Here is a 21,294-nt window from a genome sequence, read left to right as displayed (position 1 = left end):
CACAGTGACAAGTGATAATCCTTATAAGATACAATACAATAGAAAAAAAAAAAATACGATGCGTTGCAGTAAGGTGATCCGTTATCCCAATTGCACGGAGATAGGTTTGGATTTGGATGTAACAAAATCCGGAGAGAAAGAAAAACTGCACTTGAGGCTATTGACCCAAGCTGTAGTGTCGGAGATAAATAAATATACACAAGTAAATAGAGGACACTATTTGCCAAGCACTTGGTATGACATCCTTAACTATAACTTTGATATTAGCTCCCAACATAAAAGAAGCTGGGAGTTTTCAATAGCTGTAACGACCAAAGTCCAAGCCATGCTCAGAGGTTATGACAGATACAGTAAGGTAAACAATATCTTCGAATTGCCATTTTTATTTGCTTCACAAAGTCATCTAAAGAAGAGCCAAAATAAGCAATGTCGGCTCTTTGGTCGTTTTGTGCGCCAAGTGAAATACCATTCAGGTGTTAGTTGTGTCCATTTTCTCGAAGGCTACAAAACAAAAGATTGGATCCTTCGTGAAGGCACAAAGGTACAAAGCGATCCTAGGAAGATTGTCCAAAACAATGGGAACCAAGTGGGTGATGGTTGTGGCAGTCCTCTCCAAGGAAACTTGCAAATCGAAGAGGAAGATTGGCATCCATGTTATGGAAATATAAAACCAGAACCGGACTCAGAGGAAAAATATTGTCCTCTTCATGATGATGTCAAAACGGAGTCAAACCCTGAGGACGTTGCGCATTTTGTCCCAGGTGAACCTACAGGAGCTCTTGGATATACGTTAATGACTGCATTGCCAGATTCTGAAAGACACAAAACAGAACCAGAAAATGAGAATGTCCAGTACTACATCCTGAGTGCACCACAAGGGTCCGTTACACATCCAAACACAGCTTGTAACTTAAATACAGAATGGGACTTTGAAAATGTTGAGTATTCAGTCCCAGTGGAAACAGATGAATCCCAGGAATACTCCATGGTTATAATAGGTCATGGCAATGAGAGCACATTAATCAAAGAAGAGGAAGATAATGTGCCTGTTGACTTATACCATTATGGTGGTCAATGAAAGTGCAGCAGGTATCTACCAGGGTTAACATAAATGGTATGTGTGTTTTTCATTACAAATGCCATTAGCTGCCTTATTGTAATGCAAATGTATTAATTGTTGGTGTAGAATGAACTTGATGATCTTGCAGTAATGTCTTAATGTCTTGCTGTAATGTATACTTTAAATATCTCAATGTAAATACAAAGACTCAAAGTGTCCACAAATAGTTATGTATGATTAAACTGTTTAAATGCATAGGGCTATTACATATTATATGTTGAAGCATTGTGAAGCATGAACAATTGTTCTTTACTTTTCTTTATTTTTTTTGCCAGTGGCCCACTTTTGGTAATTTCCAAATGTGTAAAAATGTGAACTTCGATATCCTGACGCTTAACTTTACTTGGCGTAAAGAAGATTATTGTGCTTTTATTCTTAAAAATTCTAGTCTTGTTTTCCTTCATTTGGCCATTTTGTTCATATGTCCATATTTCTTGTTTCTATTTTTATGTTTTCTCTATTTTTCTAAAATATTTGATGAGTGACATTTTCAAGATTTTGTATAATTATTTTTTCAGTGGTGGTGTAAATTGGTGAAGATGAGTGTTAGTACTTAATAAATCTGCTAATACAACAACAATGTAGAAAGTAAAAAAATACCTGTATCTTGATGGATTAGTTTGTTTTTCATTTTGATTCCACCACACATGTTTGATATAAAGAATGTTCATGTATCCTGTCTACTTCTTTGTTCTTTTCAAATCCAATGAACGTGTATATAGGATAGGTTTATGACTTATTTGCTTAGTGTCATTTTATCTGATCTTTCATATTGGATTATCACTGCTTGTTTATTTAAAATGTCTTATTTTAAATAATATCATATCCTGAACTCAAGCAATACAAGTTTTAGATTGAGTGAGGTTATGACAGTTAACTTGTTGATGTAATACATAAAATAGACCGAAGCTGGTGCCCTACACCAGCAGCATTATTTTTGTTTCCTTTAGGGGCAGCATAGGCCTTCCACACTCTACACAGCTTATAAACCAGAAAGATGCTACTAACTACAAATATCTGCATCTCATTCCATTGGATTCACTCATCACATAGGCCAAATGGGGGGGGAAAGGAAATTATGGAAAAGGGTCCGTTTACAACATATTCTACAACTTTAGCCAAAGCCATTTTAAAACACTTTGCATATCAGTAATAGGTGTGAATAAAGCACATACAATGTTTAAAAGTATTTTTTCTTTGACGAAGACTGACCATTGAAATGATCTTCAAACAGCCGGAACACTGAGGTCAAGGGGTTGTGCCCATGGCCGTATCTATCATTGAGGTCACCGAGGTCCGGATCTCGGTAATATTTTTCGAGCTGTGTATATAACAACATTGAAATAATTGCACTAAACGGGGTTCTTTGTAGTACTTCCATTTACTGCCGATGGGGGCGCTGCAAAACTACGTAGCCTCGATTTAAGCAAACAGAAGAAGACGACATGTATCAACAAACCACCGCAGCCCGGGTTGCGTTCGGATAGTTTAAAAATCAGCTCCTAAGTTCTAACCCTATCTCCTATTCCTTGACCTCTGAGTGAAACGTCACGGGGTTAATGGATAGTGGATAGGATCATTCAAAAGGACTTAGGAGAAGAGACTGCGGTACTTTAGAGAATCCGAATGCACTTTCACTATCCGAAGTGTTTACATAACGTTCTACAATATACCTTCATGTTACAAAAAATACACAGCCACTTGTTTGTATTTGTCAATAATGTTTAAATCAGATGTATATTATTATAAAGTTCCTACTGACCTTACTGTTTAAATCAGATTTATATTATACAGAAAGTTCCTACTGACCCTACTGTTTAAATCAGATGTATCTTTATACAGAAAGTTCCTACTGACCCTATACTGTTTAAATCAGATGTATCTTTATCCAGAAAGTTCCTACTGACCTATACTGTTTACAAAAGATGCCTGAAAAAATAAACATTTAAAAAAGTGGCCGCGATGTCTATCCCATGTCACTCTATTATTGATTTAGGGGAGGTTGGAGCCCCGAAATATTACGCAACGCCACTGAAGGGAGGAGGGGTGCGAGAGGAGACGAAAGGGAGGATACAGGCGAGCAGACTACGCCGAAGTGTTTCACTACTCGCGTATAAAAGCCCCGCCCCCACCTTCACAGCTGGTTGATTTCAACAGAGGAAATCCGACAACTGGAAGATGAGTGGAAAAGCGTCACATAAATGTATAAGTGCTCACAGCTCCGTGGGAATTATTATGTGCAATTCATTTCTAAAAGGCTTTCCCATTACTATAATTATATTTGTATTTAAATGTAGGATACATTTTACACCAAAACGGAACACAAAAACATGACCAACCATCATACATTGAATTCCTTGACTAACAAGAGAAAGACGATCATTCATTTAAATAAATATTTAACAACAAATGGGCCGGTTCTAAGGGGTTATTCAGTTAAGCCTGATGAGAGGGGATACAGCTGGCATGTCATCATTAACAGACGTCGTTTAAGAGTGACGTTTGAGTGAACGAGGAAATCCCAATTAATACCTGAGGACTCCTCTGTCCTCGCGTCACCTCCTGTCTCTCGCTCGCATTTTACGGAGGCGGAGCTAAGATGCAAGAAAGGGACGCGAATGAGGGAAAGGAGTCGAGGAGGGGTATTGGGATGAGGCTCTAGAGAATTCGAACGGCACTTATCATGGCTGCCACTGAGGGACTTCCGGGTCATTTCACTCGGTTACGAAGGTTCCTAAGCTGAATGGACTATTCGATCGCAACCCCGGACTTATACCGGAGCAGTGAAGGAGAGATATGAGCCTCATCCCAATACCCCTCCTCGACTCCTCTCTTCCCCTCCTCCGGGACTTGACCCGGAAATCGATCAAGACACGCCATTTTGAAGGACGTCCCAATAGCTGAAATGCACACGGAGGAGTCGAGGAGGGGTGAGGGAGGAGGGGTGAGGGAGGAGACGAAAGGGAGGATACACGCGAGCAGACTACCTGGAAGTGTTTTCACTTCTGGCGTATAAAAGCCCCACCCACCTTCACAGCTGGTCGATTTCAACAGAGGAAAACCGACTGGAACATGAGTGGAAAAGCGTCACCTAAATGTATAAGTGCTCACAGCTCCGTGGGAATTATTATGTGCAATTCATTTCTAAAAGGCTTTCACATTACTATAATTATATATTTTATTTAAATGTAGGCTACATTTTACACCAAAACGGAACACAACAGCAGGATCAACCATCATACATTGAATTCCTTAACAAGAGAAAGATTCATTCATTTAAATAAATATTTAACCAGAAATGGACGTCGTTTAAAAGTGACGTTTGAGTGAACGAGGACATCCCAATTAATACCTGAGGACTCCTCTGTCCTCGCGTCACCTCCTCGTGTCTCTCGCTCGCATCTTACGGAGGCGGAGCTAAGACGCAAGGAAGGGAAGCGAGTGAGGGAAAGGAGGAGTCGAGGAGGGGTATTGGGATGAGGCTGAAGTATCTAGAGATCTGAGTCCAGCGGGCTGCTTGTGTTTCTGTTCATCAGGACATCGTATGACCAGCAGATCCTGTCTGAATGCTCTACGTTAGTCAGTGGAAGTCCGACAACATGCACACTAACTTATATTGCAGCTATAGGCTATACTTTGGTTTAAACTTCGTGAATAAACTAGCTAGAGAGCTAAAGTTAATTACATTCATCCAATGTCAGAAGGATTACCTTTTAACAAACGTTGTAATACTTTTCTTTCATTTCAATTTGAGTAAAACAATGGAGATATAACATTGTATTGTTTTCTTTTTACACTGACTCAGGTATAATGAAAAGACTACGTCAGTCGAAGTTCAGCTTTGGTAAGGAAGAGACAGGACAGCCGGAGAGAAAGAGAGAGAGAGAAAGTGATGGAAGTCAGGGAGGAACTACAGGTACAGTCACACAAAAGAATGTAGGCTTGATAACCCCATCTATCTATCTATCTATCTATATAGTATATATCTATAACAATAGTCTTAATTTACAGTAGGCATAATTGTAAAACAACATACATCTATTGTAGTTATGATGTCATAATAACATACAATTGTATAAAACACAATTTGCTTACATCTTTGTTCTCTTTTGAGAATCAAACAAAACAGATTTAAATGACAAAAAGAATGCAAACAAACTAGTGAAATGAACTAAATGGCTGAATTGCTTTTAATTCACTGGCAGGAGTGATAAGTGAGGAGCAAGTGAAGTGAACAACGAGGGAGAGATTGAACAAAGAGCAAGAGTAGAGGACAGAGAGAGTAATGAACAGGAAGAAGGCAGAGAGACTAAAGAAGATGGAAGAGAGGCTGCAGGTTATGGAAAGGAGAGAGACATGGAAAATGAAGGTTGACAATGTTTTGTGATCATTTTAGCCTATTTTGCATGTCCAGATCATAATCGTAACAATCAGCTGATTTTTATGTATTACACTTTCAAAGATATGCTGCAGCCCACTGACATGGTTTTAAATCAATATATTATCCAATGTGTGACCCCCCACAGGACTTAAAAAGCACCTAACTAGATCATGAAAATCCCAAGAATCTCAGGGGGTGTCCCCCGAACCCCCTTAACATGTTTGGACCTCGGTATTTAGGAAATCCTGGATACGGCTCTGGTTGTGCCTTCAAAGTTAAAGTCGTTAATTGTTACTTGGAACTGACAAATGATTAGATGAGATGATTGTGACAGTAGTTAGTCAGAAATAACAGCAGTCATATCAGTATGACCAGCTGTGCTGAAACTGTTTGAATCTGGCGTATGTTTATGTAACCGATGTAATTATCTTCTGTGCTTCAAGAACAACGTATACCTCGTTTAAAAGCATTTTTCAATATATAATCTAGCAATGATAATATATAATATATACACTCATTTGCAAGCATTCAATCAAACATGCTTAAATAAACTACAGATGACATATTTCTTTTTTTAAATCCGTCCAGGAGAGGTAGAACTTTTAGATCTTGTACCGTACACAACCATCTAAAATGGTCCAGATAAAGATGAATATATAAATGGAATAAATGGAGAGGGATGGATTACCAATTATTAAACAATTAGTGTTAATCACCTAGTTTGGTTTTTAAAAAATTACTTTTACTCCAATAACGTTTATTTATAGAAAAATGTAGATGGTTATACTTTGGTACAGTATGTAATTTAATCCCAGGTGTATTTTTTCAAGTTAAAGATGAAAGAAAGTAAAATCCTAATTTCACCGGTTTCATCGCTTAGGGGTTTTTTGTTGTTTAAATGTTCCTGTATTTAAAATATTGTATTGTTTTTAACATAAAGAACATACAATGCCATAAACATCCAATATGCAGAAGGAAAAATATCATATTGAATAGGGATGCAGAGGTGGAAGAAGTACTCAGATCTTGTACTTTAGATAAAGTAAAAGTACCAGAGTAAAAGTTCTGCATTCAAAATGTTACTCAAGTAAAAATATTGGCATCAAAATGTTAAAGTACAAAAAGTAAAAGTACTTATTATGCAAATTGGTCCATTTCCGAATCATATTATATCATATGTTTCGATTATAATTATTGATGCATTCAAGTGTAATCAAAGCTGGTAAAGGGGCAGCTAGTTGTAATCACTTTGTACACTGCATGGTAGTTTGTGAATTTGCTTCAGGTGAAACTAAAGTCTTGTTTAAGTGCTGATTATATTTCCCATAATTAATCTAAATCTAAATAGTAACTAAAGGTTCAAAATAAATGTATGGGAGGAAAAGTACATGATTTTCCTCTGAATTCTACTAGAGTAGAACAAAGTAGCATAGACTGGAAACATTCATGTAAAGTACAAGTATTTCAAAATTGTAATTAAGTTCACTACTTGAGTAAATGTACTTAGTGACTTCCCACCTCTGCGTATACGTTTTTTATTGTTTGCTATGTGCGTTTATCAAAACCTGAAGACTGCCATATGAGGAGCGACAAGGGGTTTTATTGTGAAAATCACATCCGGAAGTCTGAAACGTAACGCCGTGTGGGTTGAATCCAGTCAATGGTTGAATCTTGAGACACCCATTTCAAGTCCACCCCGCCAGGGCTGCTGGATCAGTTCATCCCTCTCCTGCAGCCAGATTTGCCAGCCTGGAAAAAGGCAAAAGGGTTCATCTCACGAGGATTCATTGGAACACAAACCCCCTGTTGGTCAAAGTGTGTAAAACAGGCCGATTGGAACTACGTCCATCGTATCGGCAGAGTGGGAAGAGCCGAGAGAGGTAAGCGCTGACAACCTGAGACTATCTGAGTTTGTGTATTTTGGCTGAAGAGGAGATACAATTATTATTTTCCTGTGTCACCATATTAGTTTTGTTTGTAAATTCACACAATATACCTTTTTAAAATGTCTCATTACACTTTGATTGAACTGAAAATAATTGCATTTTAGTTTTGTTTTGCTTTTAACTTGCAGAATGGGACTGGCCATTGCCTTGGTTGCTATGGAAAAGGAGAAGGTAGCAGAGATACAGAAATATGCTAATTCATTTTAATTACAGATAACCTTTAAAAGAAGTTCAAATCAAATGTTTTCTTCATATGTGCAGGCAAGGGTGTAACTTTGGTTTGAGAAGTGGGGGGGACACAAAACAGGGGGTCCTCCGCAATGAAACATTGTTCTCGATTTAATTACATTTCCTGCCTTTCTACAAATATATATTAGGGATTATGGTGTTAACTAATCCAAGAAAAATGTGTAGTGTGTATAATGAGTGTGCAAACTTATCTATCCATGAACCTGTTTTATTTGTGATGACCTCACATCCTATAGGGGGGTCCGGGGGCATGCACCCCCGGTAAGATTTGTTTCTTTAAATTGAAGTTAAAGGCATCAATCTGGTGCACAAATTAAGAGATTTATGGATACAGCTCTCTCAACACTCATATGAAACAGAACTGTATATATTTCAATACTCCAAAAACCATTAGAATATGCTCACAGTCAATAACACATCATTGATATACTCCTCTCTCCTATCTTTATCTTACCTAGTCTGCATTCTTTCTTTTTATTTATGCATATTTTAATAATCACTTCGCTTTCAAACTGTGTTTTTATTTTTTTTACTGACATTGGAATTCTTTTTTAACTTATTTTGAACAACTATATAAAATAGATGGAAATATTTGTTTAGACCAAACCGTTTGAGACCCACTGAGATACTAAAGTTTACAATCACTCAGCGAGTCCTTTACCTCCCTGAGCTGACGTAATCTGAGCCTCTCAGTCCGACAGGAGAGGACTCTCCCTCTCCTTATTGTTGAAACAGCTTAAATCTCCGAGCTAGCACCAGATGCTAACAACAACCCCCGTAACTCTGTCTCTCCCTGTCTCTCTCTGTCTCTGTCTCTCTCTCTCCCTGTCTCACACAAAATGCGCTCCTGCCACACACACAGACGCTCCTCCGTGACGATGACCACTTAGGTAAAAAAAAAAATTGAAAAGTGGGGGGGACACAAACGGGATTTTGAAAAGGGGGGGGGGACATGTCCCCCCTGTCCCCAGTGGAAATTACGCCCATGTGTGCAGGTGTGGTACCACGTTTGTGCGAACAGAGGCAGAGGCTGCTACAACACGCGACTAAAGGGGAACGGAGGTTGCACCATCTGGTACAAAGAGAAAGAGGTGAACAAAGATACAGAAACAAACTAAATCAAGCCAAGGCAGCTAGGAAAATCTGTAATTTGATATACAACTGATTCAGCAGAGGGCTTTTTAAGTGATTTGATAGTGTAATGTGAATGTCCCTGCATGGGCACTGATTAACTGAACTGAAACAGGTGTGGTAATCAGCGGAGGGACTCACAGCTGGGAAACTGACAGCTGAGAGAGAAAAGGCAGTGGAGAACTGTGAATGGAGGTTGGAGGTCACTACATGTGACTCGGCACTCTTTTGGGTGGGAGGGTGTCGTTCGCGGCGGATAGAGCTGCTAGCGACGAAGACAACCAGACAGGAAAGACGTTCGAGTGTCAGGATCGGGAAGTTGAGTAAAGTTGGAACGATATTGGCAGATTCGGATTTCACGGATCAATAAGTCATGAACAAAACGTTGTTCAGACACAAATTACGTCTCCTAAGTACCGTGGTAAGGTTGACAACAAACTACAATCACATGTTGATAAAAAAAAGCCAATATGCGCCGTCCTCCGAGCTGGACACATTCAATTGGTCTCTTTCCGCAGCCGGAGAAGAAACGAGTGCTCAGGGACCGTCTGCAAAGTGCAACTCCGAAAAAAGAGAATACAATAATATTCAATCACTTCACTATTATACAGTATATTTCTACCAAACTCACTACACATATCAATAGTCTCCTGTTTGTCATACTACAGCAGAGAGTTTGGAAGAATATGGTTTTGATTAATTTTGGTGAATATTTATCATGTAAAATCCTCAATAAATAGGCTATGGCATCATCTTCAATAACGTTACTATTATACAGTATATTTCTCCCAAACTCACTACACACATCAATAGTGTCCTGTTGGTCATACTACAGCAGAGAGTTTGGAAGAATGTGCTTTTGATTAATTTTGGTGAATATTTATAATGTAAAATCCTCAATAAATAGGCTATGGCATCATCTTCAATAACGTTACTATTATACAGTATATTTCTACCAAACTCACTACACACATCAATAGTGTCCTGGTGGTCATACTACAGCAGAGAGTTTGGAAGAATATGGTTTTGATTAATTTTGATGAATATTTATAATGTAAAATCCTCAATAAATATGGCATCATCTTCAATAACGTTACTATTATACAGTATATTTCTCCCAAACTCACTACACATATCAATAGTGTCCTGTTGGTCATACTACAGAAGAGAGTTTGGGAGAATGTGCTTTTGATTAATTTTGGTGAATATTTATAATGTAAAATCTTCAATAAATATGGCATCATCTTCAATAACGTTACTATTATACAGTATATTTCTCCCAAACTCACTACACACATCAATAGTGTCCTGTTGGTCATACTACAGCAGAGAGTTTGGAAGAATGTGCTTTTGATTAATTTTGGTGAATATTTATAATGTAAAATCCTCAATAAATATGGCATCATCTTCAATAACGTTACTATTATACACTATATTTCTCCCAAACTCACTACACACATCAATAGTGTCCTGTTGGTCATACTACAGCAGAGAGTTTGGAAGAATGTGCTTTTGATTAATTTTGGTGAATATTTATAATGTAAAATCTTCAATAAATATAATATAATCTTCAATATCTTCACTATTATACAGTGGAGTGCTACCAAACTCACCTCAGACATTAATGGTCTCTAACTTGCTACACTACAAAAGTGTATTTGAAAACGTATTTTAATGGTCGTTATGTTATTTTAAAAATAAAGTGTATTGTTAAGTATAAGTTACTGTCAAACAGGAGACCCCTTAATTTTAACCAGAAGCTATTGAAATTTAACTCAAAAGAAGATCTCCTATTTATTCATAACCATTGCACTGTTTTATTGTTCTTTCATTAATTAACTTACAGACTGAATATATACATGGTATCACCTACATCAAAGCAAGATCCATCAAAAGTAGAACAGTCTTTTAATCATCAATAAACTAGACATCACACACATTGATATATACATATATATGTTACACATTGTATATATAAATTAAGACATGAAACAACTTGTTCATTAGCTATGAAACAGTAAAATAAAGTTAAAATTGAAAAAAAAAACATTTCAGGCTTTTCACCTATCTTACTGTACAATATTAATGAACAAATCTACAATGTAATGTCTGACATGGAAAACATCATGAACATCTGTGACTAATTTAATCTGTAAAGGAAAATATATTTAACATCTTAATTAAGAATATAAAAATTTAAAACTATGGACAGGTGATTATTAATCATTACTTCAGTTGCCCAAAATCTTTAGCAAAGCTTTTTTCTGGATTTTTGTTTGTTTTGTACAAAATTCAGCTTTCATTTTGCCGAATTGAAATCACTGGCTGGGCTGGATTTCCCCCCACATGCCGTTTATAAGCGCACTAGTTCTATTGTGGTAGTTCTAACTACAAGCCTTACCTCCCCAAATCCTGGTACCTCTGGTAAAAGTTACACAAACTCTTACATAGCCTCTTTAGTTAGGGATGATACACAACACACAATACCACGGGGTATCTTTTTTTGGTATTAGTGCAGCAGTCATTCCGAGGCACTGCGTGTGAAACCATCTTCCACAAGTTTCACACTGAATCTACATGGGGATAAATACAAGAAAGATATTAAGAAAATGTCAAGTTTAGGACACTTGTAAAGCAGGCATATTCATTTATATTTTATAGAGATTATACTTTTTTTTTTAATATAAATACTTGTTGTTATTCAGGTTTCTCTGTACTGTGCTAAAACTTTAACAAATTATAAGAAAAACAAAAGGAAACCTGTAATGCATAAAAATATACAAAATGTCATTACTTTTATGTTATTCCTGAAATCTAACTCCAGATGATCTACATATTATCTATTATTCAGATTATCTTCTGGAGTTTCAAAACAATTCATCATTTATTCTCACCCAAACAGCATCAACAGCAGTTGTGGGCAGGTCCTCAATTCCACAGAAGGAACAGAAGTCATCCTTTGAAACTGAAAAAATAACAGGTGTATTACTGTTCAATTTACAGGAAGGGATCCATATATTCATTTCATATTTTTGGCTAATACCTGATCCTTTGAGAATTTCTTCTGCCATGTCTCTTCGTAGATTTTGAAGAGATTGTTTTGATGAGTTGATGTGAAACGTCTGTGGTATTTTCGGAAATTCCTTCACTGTCATCTTGGCCATCTGGACAGATGGTAAAAATAACATGACGTTATGACGTGTGTTTGAATTTCCCTTTAAAATAAAATGCTTTATTATTAATGAACACAACATGTTGCATTGAATCACCTGCATGACAAAGGATCCACAACTGGTGGCATCTTTCTGGAAGGTGTGGGTTATCTTTCCAGGCTGCCATTTAATGCTCACCCAGTCCTCTTTTCCCAGTCTGTTCCGGCGCATCTTGAAATACTCTCTATAGAACAATAGGAACATTTTTTACATTTGCGCTTGCTCTTTGCCTTTACCAAATGTGCGTTTAACCAATGTATTTCCTGTAGTATTATTTTATATTACCCAAATTTGTAACCAGCCTTTCTGGAGTCCTCAACTTCATTTGACCCTTGCAGAGGATCAACCACATAAATGTGGTTTGAAAGGGCATGGAGGTACTGTTTTAAAAAGTAGCATACCGTATAATTAAACCAAACCTTTTTCAATATGTCAGCAGTAACAATAATGTATCAGCTTTTCTTCAAAAATGAAAAACAAAGTTAACTAATAGATTCATATTATTAAAATCCCTTCAACTTTTTAGAAAAGCTATTAAAAGTAATACTAAAATAATAACTACCCATTTTAAATGTGTATATTTAAAGACTTAAAAGTATTGAAATAATTAAAGATGTCAGATCAGATGAAAGAAAGTTGCACAATTTGGGGTCAGAAGACTCAAATCTTTAGTGGAGAAGTAGCGACCACCAATGACAAATGGTTGAATGAGTACTTATTTTGGACTACATTTTATATTGTTTCCCTATGATATAGATGAAGAACTTGAAGAAATTAAAACTAAAAGAAGCATTTTTAAATCAATCATGAGGCAAAGATGCATTTCCAAAATGGGGCTGCATGAGATACACATTTTAGTCTTAACTCTGTCACAGTATATGAGTAATGTATTACAAAAAAATAATGCATGCTGTAAAAAAAACATACATGCTGTAAAAGCAGCTACAGTATAGCTGTATACTCACCACAAACTTCCAGTGCACATTTCTTATATTGACAAATCCAATGGCTCCATCATATAGATCAAATGTGACCTGAAAAAATTAGGGAATATGTAAACACAAGTGTTATTTTCTATAATATACAGGTGCAAAACAATAATTTCATTTACACAGTATTAATTTATTATTTTTCTCAACAGGAACAAGAAAAAAAGGGAAGCTTATATTCTAAATGTATTCGTTAAAAACAACACAAATGGCTCCAAAAACGACATACATGATTATAATAACGGTGGAAGGTGCCTGTAGACACAGTTCAGTCTCCTTTCTCAAGCCTACAATACTAAAGGGATGAAAATACTTTGAACAATCAGTTTTACTCACCTTTTTTAGCTCTTGCCTGGCCATCTGCTCTCGTGTGCCGTGTAGGATTACACCCATGGTGTAGTGATCCAGGTGGTATAGACGGCCAGCATTATCCTTCAGGTTGAGGATGCCTCTAATGTAACATTCTATTACCTTTTGGATAAATTGTAGGGGAAATAATCATACAAAAATGCCAGCTAATATAGAGGCCAAAGTCGGTTTTAATCACATCATTGTCAGATCATTTTAGAATGGATCAATTATGCAAAACCTTTGCTAAAACTGGTCTATCTAAAGATGGACTGGCCAAACAATTTACTTGGATATCATTTTGTGTAGCACAAATTACATACTTTTTGTCAACAATTGAATCATTAACATATGGCTTATGTGAGATGAGCAGTCCGGTACAGCATAAGTTTTAATAAATACTTGCCTCGCCTATGATGAGTTCATCAGGTCTCAAACTCTGAAATTCTCTGTGCCTCAGGGTGAAATTATGCTTCTCTTCAGCATGTCTTACAACAGCCACAACAACTTCAGTTGGTTTGCATGTCCAAAGGGCATCAACCTAAAATGAAATGAACAATGGTATCATAATAACTTCGTACAGCATTTGCCATTAATTCAATTTTAAATACTTTTAATGCACATTATACTTTCCTTACATTTCATTATTTTAGATTTTGTACGTTTTCTATGAAAGATTGCCTCATGCTAAAACGTTTTTAATGCTTTCTTAACATTGTTTTTATAGCTCGAAGAATTGCTTACTTGTCAAATTAATTTGTATCTGTTTAAAGCATACATTTTAATATAGAAAAACAATACCTCTGTTGCAGGCTTGGATCCTTTACTTGTGGGGTCATTGCTGCTGTTCTTCACATCTGTGCTGCTCTGAATATCTTCGCCAGTGTTCACAGTTAACTTTGCTCTTTTTGGAACTGGAAGAATGTCTGGAGTGGTGTAATATTTGGAGCTGGCAGTGCGAGGCTTTACTCCATCTCTCTTTGCCCAACCTTCCTTGGATTGACTGATGTCTCTTGGTAGCAATGTTTTGAGGAGTAACTGCTCAGATAAGTGATGTGCCATTATGTGTTCTCTGTACCTCCCCTGTAGAGAGCCATACATTTTTCTGATGTATGTCGCTGGCCTCAGTCGTCTCTGCTTTTTTAGAATAGAATGTTTGACTATTCCAAACCATCTCTCCACATGGCAATTTGTGTCCCTTGTTTTACTTTCTTAACCCTTGTGCCCTCCTTGGGCATTTTTTTACATTTTTCCTGACTTTTTTTTTGGATTTGGTGATCATTTCAGCTGTGTTACAGCTTTTGGCATGGATTTTTGCAAGAAGTCTTCTTTTGAGTAACATTTTTGAAATCCAATGTTGTTTACTCTTACATGTTTTGTATACTCTCGTGATGCATTTTGCACCCTCTGGACCCCTTCCTGGCAAAAATGTACACGCCCATAAAAACTGCAATTAAATTATCATACATCAACATTCAATAATTTTCAGGATTTTAACCCTTTAAACGCCTGTTTCATTATTTGAATTATTTCATTTCTCTCAAAAATGCCTCATTGACTTCCATTCAAACCACATTTTTTGATCTCACTGCCATTGCAATATAAAACCATGCATTTTGTAATGTCAGCATTTCATTTAGAAGAAAAGTAGTGATATTTGATATTTCTACTCTATTCCAACAGATTAAACCATTTTCCCACTGTAGTCCGATGCATGAAATTCTTACATTTTTGCCAGTTATATTATGGAACCGTGTGACTAACAGGGGGCCCCGAGAGTGGTGTGTGTGTGTATGTATGTGTGTGTGTGTGTGTGTGTGTGTGTGTGTGTGTGTGTGTGTGTGTGTGTGTGTGTGTGTGTGTGTGTGTGTGTGTGTGTGTGTGTGTGTGTGTGTGTGTGTGTGTGTGTGTGTGTGTGTGTGTGTGTGTGTGTGTGTGTGTGTGTGTGTGTGTGTGTGTGTGTGTGTGTGTGTGTGTGTGTGTGTGTCATTTCCAGCAGCAGACCAGCAGGTCCTGCAGCATGTGACCTGGTGCTCTCTCAGGTGATAGAACAACTATTTTTTAGGCCTGTGCACAACCAGCACACACCTCTCCTCCCTCTCCCTGTGTGTCTGTGTGTCTGTGAGAATCTGTAAGCATGCACGGATCATTTCATGGGTAAAAAAAGGCCATCTTTTGAGGGATGTGTTTGATGTGTCTTTGAAGAGCTGCTTGATTACAACTGTTAGTGTGTTTATGCACCTGGCTGCCAAATAGAAACATGCAGTTTGACCAAGGGCTTATTTCATTAGTGAGCAGAGAAGGAGAAAGACCTGGAGCAAAGAGAATAGGAACTAAAATGAAGAAGCATGTCAGTGCAGAAGAGACTTCAGAAATAATCTTGTAGCCTTCTTCTGCCAGCGAGCTTCAGGACTCATCTGAAGAAGACACAAGGTTCGAGGGGGGTCTGACACAGAATGCTCTCTGGTGTCCAGCATTTCATCAACTCTCTGCTGTAGTATGACCACCAGAAGACTATTGATGTGTGTAGTGAGTTTGGTAGAAATATAGTGTATAATAGTAACGTTATTGAAGATGATGCCATATTTATTGAAGATTTTACATTATAAATATTCACCAAAATTAATCAAAAGAACATTCTTCCAAACTCTCTGCTGTAGTATGACCAACAGGACACTATTGATGTGTGTAGTGAGTTTGGTAGAAATATACTGTATAATAGTAACGTTATTGAAGATGATGCCATATTTATTGAATATTTTACATTATAATTATTCACCAAAATTAATCAAAACCATATTCTTCCAAACTCTCTGCTGTAGTATGACCAACAGGACACTATTGATGTGTGTAGTGAGTTTGGGAGAAATATACTGTATAATAGTAACGTTATTGAAGATGATGCCATATTTATTGAAGATTTTACATTATAAATATTCACCAAAATTAATCAAAACCATATTCTTCCAAACTCTCTGCTGTAGTATGATCACCAGGAGACTATTGATGTGTGTAGTGAGTTTGGGAGAAATATACTGTATAATAGTAACGTTATTGAAGATGATGCCATATTTATTGAATATTTTACATTATAATTATTCACCAAAATTAATCAAAAGCACATTCTTCCAAACTCTCTGCTGTAGTATGACCAACAGGACACTACTGATATGTGTAGTGAGTTTGGGAGAAATATACTGTACACTAGTAACGTTATTGAAGATGATGCCATATTTATTGAAGATTTTACATTATAAATATTCACCTAAATTAATCAAAACCATATTCTTCCAAACTCTCTGCTGTAGTATGACCACCAGGAGACTATTGATGTGTGTAGTGAGTTTGGTAGAAATATACTGTATAATAGTAACGTTATTGAAGATGATGCCATATTTATTGAATATTTTACATTATAATTATTCACCAAAATTAATCAAAAGAACATTCTTCCAAACTCTCTGCTGTAGTATGACCAACAGGACACTATTGATGTGTGTAGTGAGTTTGGTAGAAATATACTGTATAATAGTAACGTTATTGAAGATGATGCCATATTTATTGAATATTTTACATTATAATTATTCACCAAAATTAATCAAAAGCACATTCTTCCAAACTCTCTGCTGTAGTATGACCAACAGGACACTACTGATATGTGTAGTGAGTTTGGGAGAAATATACTGTACACTACTAACGTTATTGAAGATGATGCCATATTTATTGAAGATTTTACATTATAAATATTCACCTAAATTAATCAAAACCATATTCTTCCAAACTCTCTGCTGTAGTATGACCACCAGGAGACTATTGATGTGTGTAGTGAGTTTGGTAGAAATATACTGTATAATAGTAACGTTATTGAAGATGATGCCATATTTATTGAAGATTTTACATTATAAATATTCACCAAAATTAATCAAACCATATTCTTCCAAACTCTCTGCTGTAGTATGACCACCAGGACACTATTGATGTGTGTAGTGAGTTTGGGAGAAATATACTGTATAATAGTAACGTTATTGAAGATGATGCCATATTTATTGAATATTTTACATTATAATTATTCACCAAAATTAATCAAAAGCACATTCTTCCAAACTCTCTGCTGTAGTATGACCAACAGGACACTACTGATATGTGTAGTGAGTTTGGGAGAAATATACTGTACACTAGTAACGTTATTGAAGATGATGCCATATTTATTGAAGATTTTACATTATAAATATTCACCTAAATTAATCAAAACCATATTCTTCCAAACTCTCTGCTGTAGTATGACCACCAGGAGACTATTGATGTGTGTAGTGAGTTTGGTAGAAATATACTGTATAATAGTAACGTTATTGAAGATGATGCCATATTTATTGAAGATTTTACATTATAAATATTCACCAAAATTAATCAAAACCATATTCTTCCAAACTCTCTGCTGTAGTATGACCACCAGGACACTATTGATGTGTGTAGTGAGTTTGGGAGAAATATACTGTATAATAGTAACGTTATTGAAGATGATGCCATATTTATTGAAGATGTTACATGATAATTATTCACCAAAATTAATCAAAAGCACATTCTTCCAAACTCTCTGCTGTAGTATGACCAACAGGACACTATTGATATGTGTAGTGAGTTTGGGAGAAATATACTGTACACTAGGAACGTTATTGAAGATGATGCCATATTTATTGAAGATTTTACATTATAAATATTCACCTAAATTAATCAAAACCATATTCTTCCAAACTCTCTGCTGTAGTATGACCACCAGGAGACTATTGATGTGTGTAGTGAGTTTGGTAGAAATATACTGTACACTAGTAACGTTATTGAATATTATTGTATTCTCTTTTTTCGGAGTTGCACTTTGCAGACTGTCCCTGAGCACTCGTTTCTTCTCCGGCTGCAGATAGAGACCAATTGAATGTGTCCAGTTTGGAGGACAGCATGTATTGGCTTTTTTGGATCAAAATGTGATTGTAGTTCGTTGTCAACCTTACCACGGTACTTATGAGACGTAATTTGTGTGTGTACAACGTTTTGTTCATGAGTTATTGATCCGTGAAATCCGAATCTGCCAATATCGTTCCAACTTTACTCAACTGGATCGGGAGGCCTGTTACCTCCTATAGATAGTCAGGGCCGGGGTTTTAGTGAGTGCGATCCCTCCTTATGCTCGGCGGTGCCGAAGCAACAAGGACACCAGCTGTGACTTAGTTCACGTTGTCCGGCGAAGCCCATCCCCAGGGAGTTGGACAGCGTGCCAAGCGTAGACCCCAGGGGTGGGTCTCGCCAACTGGCAAGTTACGTTTACTCATTTATATTGTTGTATGTCGGATTTTAGAAGTATTTTACAGAGTATGGAAGGAGAGCAGCAGGGGAGAGGCTACCACGAATTGGAGCCCTCCCTAAATTGTTGGTTGGGTCATTGCATTGTGGATGTGCTGTGTGTGTTCATAATTGCCTAGTTGTGTGCCTCCGGCGGAGGGTGTTTGCATGCCGTGTTCTTAGTGTGGTGTGCCGCGTTAAATGCTAGTAAAACTAGCCCTGCTGAAGTGTATTTAAAAGTGGACTCCACAGTTTAGTGGGGGTTTCTGGAGCCCCGTGGAGTCGCTTCCTCTTGTTCTCTCCTCTCCTCTTACCAGTGAACTGTTGTGGGTAAAATAAAGATTGTCCTATATTTTGTACAAAGCTGCCTCTGTATTTATTAGAAGGTTCTGACAAAGTGGTGTTTCCTGCCACACCTGAGCGATTCCAATATATATTACAATAGGAAGCAGATGCAAACATTCAAAGTAAAACTCAAATGAGCAGAAAGGTTTTGCTATAATTTGGAAGCATTGAAAGCTTGACACACACACTTTTGACCCTTATGACATAATTCCACACTAACCATTGTGGATTCTCTATTCTACTTGTCTTTTATTCCCTTTCCTCTTTCCACAGCTCCTGTCAGATATTGAGGAGCATCGGAAGTGCACCGTCACACAGTGCGAGCCAGACATCAAAGTACCTTTGGATGACTTTGATGGAAAGGTCACCTATGGTCAGCGTAAGGCTTTCGGAGGGTTATGGCTAGAAAGGATCCGTCTAGTGTAAAACCCTCGCGAGAGTTTGCAAGTCACGTGGCTGAATGTCTACGTTTGGCAGGCAGCCTTTCAGTTACGATCGTTAACATCAGTGGGCCACATCAAATGATGGTGAGAAGCTAAACTATCTATTAATTATGTCAATTAAAGGGAGTGTGATTGTTGAAATAGGGTGTTAGCGGTCTTGCTGTTCAAAGAACAATGACAACACTGTAGATCACCAACACTGGTTTATTTTTTATTCACAGGCAAGTCTACGTTGTCGCAGTAAAAGTCCCAAGATAGCTCCTGGTGCAATAAAATGTTCCCTTTCAGTGTTTTACTATTATGTCTGATGTTTCTCTATTAATATTGCTGCTGCATTAATGTGTATGTTGCATGTTACTGCTGCAGATGTGTTTCCGAGCCGCTCCAACGAGAGTTACAACGAGAACGTGACGTCATATTTACACAAGACGGATCCTTTCTAGCCATAACCCTTTGGGAGGTATGTTTTAAACTGCTTACAAATTGGTCATTTTTTTTATCATAATCATTGCATAGATTTTCTGGTAACTTTACTAAAGATACATCCACTGCAGTTGTGTTGAGCATGACTAACAAACCTGTTGCCCTTGCATAGGTGGTAACTACAAGGGTCACGTGGATGCTCTGGCACCAACGGTCCTGGAACTGGCTAACCTTGAGAGGGAAGCCCAATCTTCCTTCCTCCACCTGGGATACATGGCAAACCAGCTTTTCAGGACCTTCTGAACACGCCCCAACTAGCACTAAAACTTTACAGATTAAAGAAATGCTCCAACAGGATACAGAGTCTTTATGATACAACGCAGTAGTGTGCAGTTATTTCTCAAGTTTTTTTCCCAGCCAGAATTATGGAAATAACATAATAAAAGTTAAATAAAATTATACTATTTCACTCGGTATGCCAAACTTGTCTCTGGCATCTGATACATACACTAATAAAAAATACTTTGTTGGATTGTGTTTTATTTTCTGATTGATGTGGTTGAATGAAATATTTAAGTTTCTTTATGGAGTAATTGGCTAGAAAGTCAATGTATTGAAGTGTCTGGGTGTATTTTTTGTGAAATAAACTGTAATAGCCTGCTCAGTTTGAGTTCAAAAGCAGGCAAGTATCTCCAATTATGAACATCTCCTGTTTATTTCATTTATTGAGTCTGTTATTAATTTCTGATAAATTCATGAGAATAAATAATCTTCAGAGCAACGTTTATTTTCGGTCTGTTGTTACTGGATTGTTTTACAGCTGTGAGTCAGGCCTCCTTCACAAACATTGAACAGGCATTTTTAAAACTAAGCACCGTTTCTTGGCTCACTAATCAGCAGCCATATTAGAAAGTAAGAATAAAGAAAGATGTAGAGTTAGACCAGGGGTCACCAACCTTTTTGTCACCGAGGGCTACTTCAAGGGTACTGAGTAATACGAAGGGCTACTTGTTTGATACAAACTTCCTGAATAACATAATTGCAAGGTTCACCTTTAATGATAATATTATTATTAATAATAATCAGAATACATATTAATTTACTGTATGTGAAGGAGTGTCTGATCACATGTTAATGTTAATTATTCCTCACAATAATTATTAACAATGATTTACCATTGCTATAGCAACCCCATTGTTTTGTTATGAAAATGTATCTATATTTATACACATTCTCGCGAGATCTATCAGGGGTCGTTGTAATGCTGCGTTCACACCGGACGCGACTTCGCTCTAATCGCTTGAGTTTCACCGCTGCTGCCAGCTGTGTTTACTCGCATCATTCAAACAAGACGCGCTGGCTCGGGAGCTACA

The 21,294-nt window shown here is 37.1% G+C and overlaps 2 protein-coding genes across 11 annotated transcripts; one reads left to right on the top strand and one right to left on the bottom strand.

Annotated features, from left to right (window-relative positions):
- Positions 1-7,366: 7,366 nt before the first annotated feature.
- LOC307014688 (ATP-dependent RNA helicase DDX1-like) lies at positions 7,367-20,624 on the top strand. Of its 7 annotated transcripts, XR_013801298.1 has the most exons (6): positions 8,873-9,145; positions 18,497-18,681; positions 19,329-19,582; positions 19,720-19,762; positions 19,865-19,958; positions 20,094-20,624. XR_013801298.1 is itself a non-coding variant. In XM_079642763.1 (3 exons), exons 1-3 carry the CDS (start codon positions 7,577-7,579, stop codon positions 20,222-20,224), a joined length of 273 nt encoding a protein of 90 aa, XP_079498889.1. In that variant the 5' UTR covers position 7,576; the 3' UTR covers positions 20,225-20,624. The 7 variants fall into 7 exon arrangements, 1 of the variants encoding a protein (XP_079498889.1); XR_013801295.1 differs by lacking the exons at positions 8,873-9,145; positions 18,497-18,681; positions 19,720-19,762 and adding exons at positions 7,367-7,381; positions 7,576-7,618; XR_013801297.1 differs by having other exon boundaries at positions 8,871-9,145; positions 19,720-19,958.
- Positions 10,621-14,550, bottom strand: LOC307014245 (uncharacterized protein). 4 transcript variants are annotated; one of them, XM_079642102.1, is made up of 9 exons: positions 14,178-14,550; positions 13,783-13,917; positions 13,365-13,499; positions 13,005-13,073; positions 12,325-12,419; positions 12,097-12,223; positions 11,871-11,991; positions 11,722-11,792; positions 10,621-11,400 (listed from the first exon to the last, which is right to left on the bottom strand). In XM_079642102.1, the coding sequence occupies exons 1-9, from the start codon at positions 14,475-14,477 to the stop codon at positions 11,284-11,286; spliced, it is 1,170 nt and encodes a 389-aa protein (XP_079498228.1). In that variant the 5' UTR covers positions 14,478-14,550; the 3' UTR covers positions 10,621-11,283. The 4 variants fall into 4 exon arrangements, with proteins under 4 accessions (XP_079498228.1, XP_079498226.1, XP_079498227.1 ...); XM_079642100.1 differs by having other exon boundaries at positions 11,871-12,223; XM_079642101.1 differs by having other exon boundaries at positions 11,722-11,991.
- Positions 20,625-21,294: the final 670 nt, after the last annotated feature.

This window comes from Notothenia rossii, assembly GCF_949606895.1.
Source record: "Notothenia rossii genome assembly, chromosome: 8".
In the NCBI taxonomy this organism is placed as follows: domain Eukaryota; kingdom Metazoa; phylum Chordata; class Actinopteri; order Perciformes; family Nototheniidae; genus Notothenia; species Notothenia rossii.
This window is presented reverse-complemented; position numbering and strand designations above follow the sequence as displayed.

Coding starts and splice junctions, on each gene's coding strand:
- LOC307014688 (XM_079642763.1), top strand. CDS start 7,577: ATGGGACTGGCCATTGCCTTGGTTGCTATGGAAAAGGAGAAG. Junction 7,619..19,328: donor TTGCTATGGAAAAGGAGAAG/GTAGCAGAGATA, acceptor CTCTTTCCACAG/CTCCTGTCAGATATTGAGGA. Junction 19,429..20,093: donor TGATGGAAAGGTCACCTATG/GTCAGCGTAAGG, acceptor GCCCTTGCATAG/GTGGTAACTACAAGGGTCAC.
- LOC307014245 (XM_079642099.1), bottom strand. CDS start 14,477: ATGTATGGCTCTCTACAGGGGAGGTACAGAGAACACATAATGGCACAT. Junction 13,500..13,782: donor ATGAACTCATCATAGGCGAG/GCAAGTATTTAT, acceptor TTTATCCAAAAG/GTAATAGAATGTTACATTAG. Junction 12,420..13,004: donor ATGTGCACTGGAAGTTTGTG/GTGAGTATACAG, acceptor TTTTTAAAACAG/TACCTCCATGCCCTTTCAAA.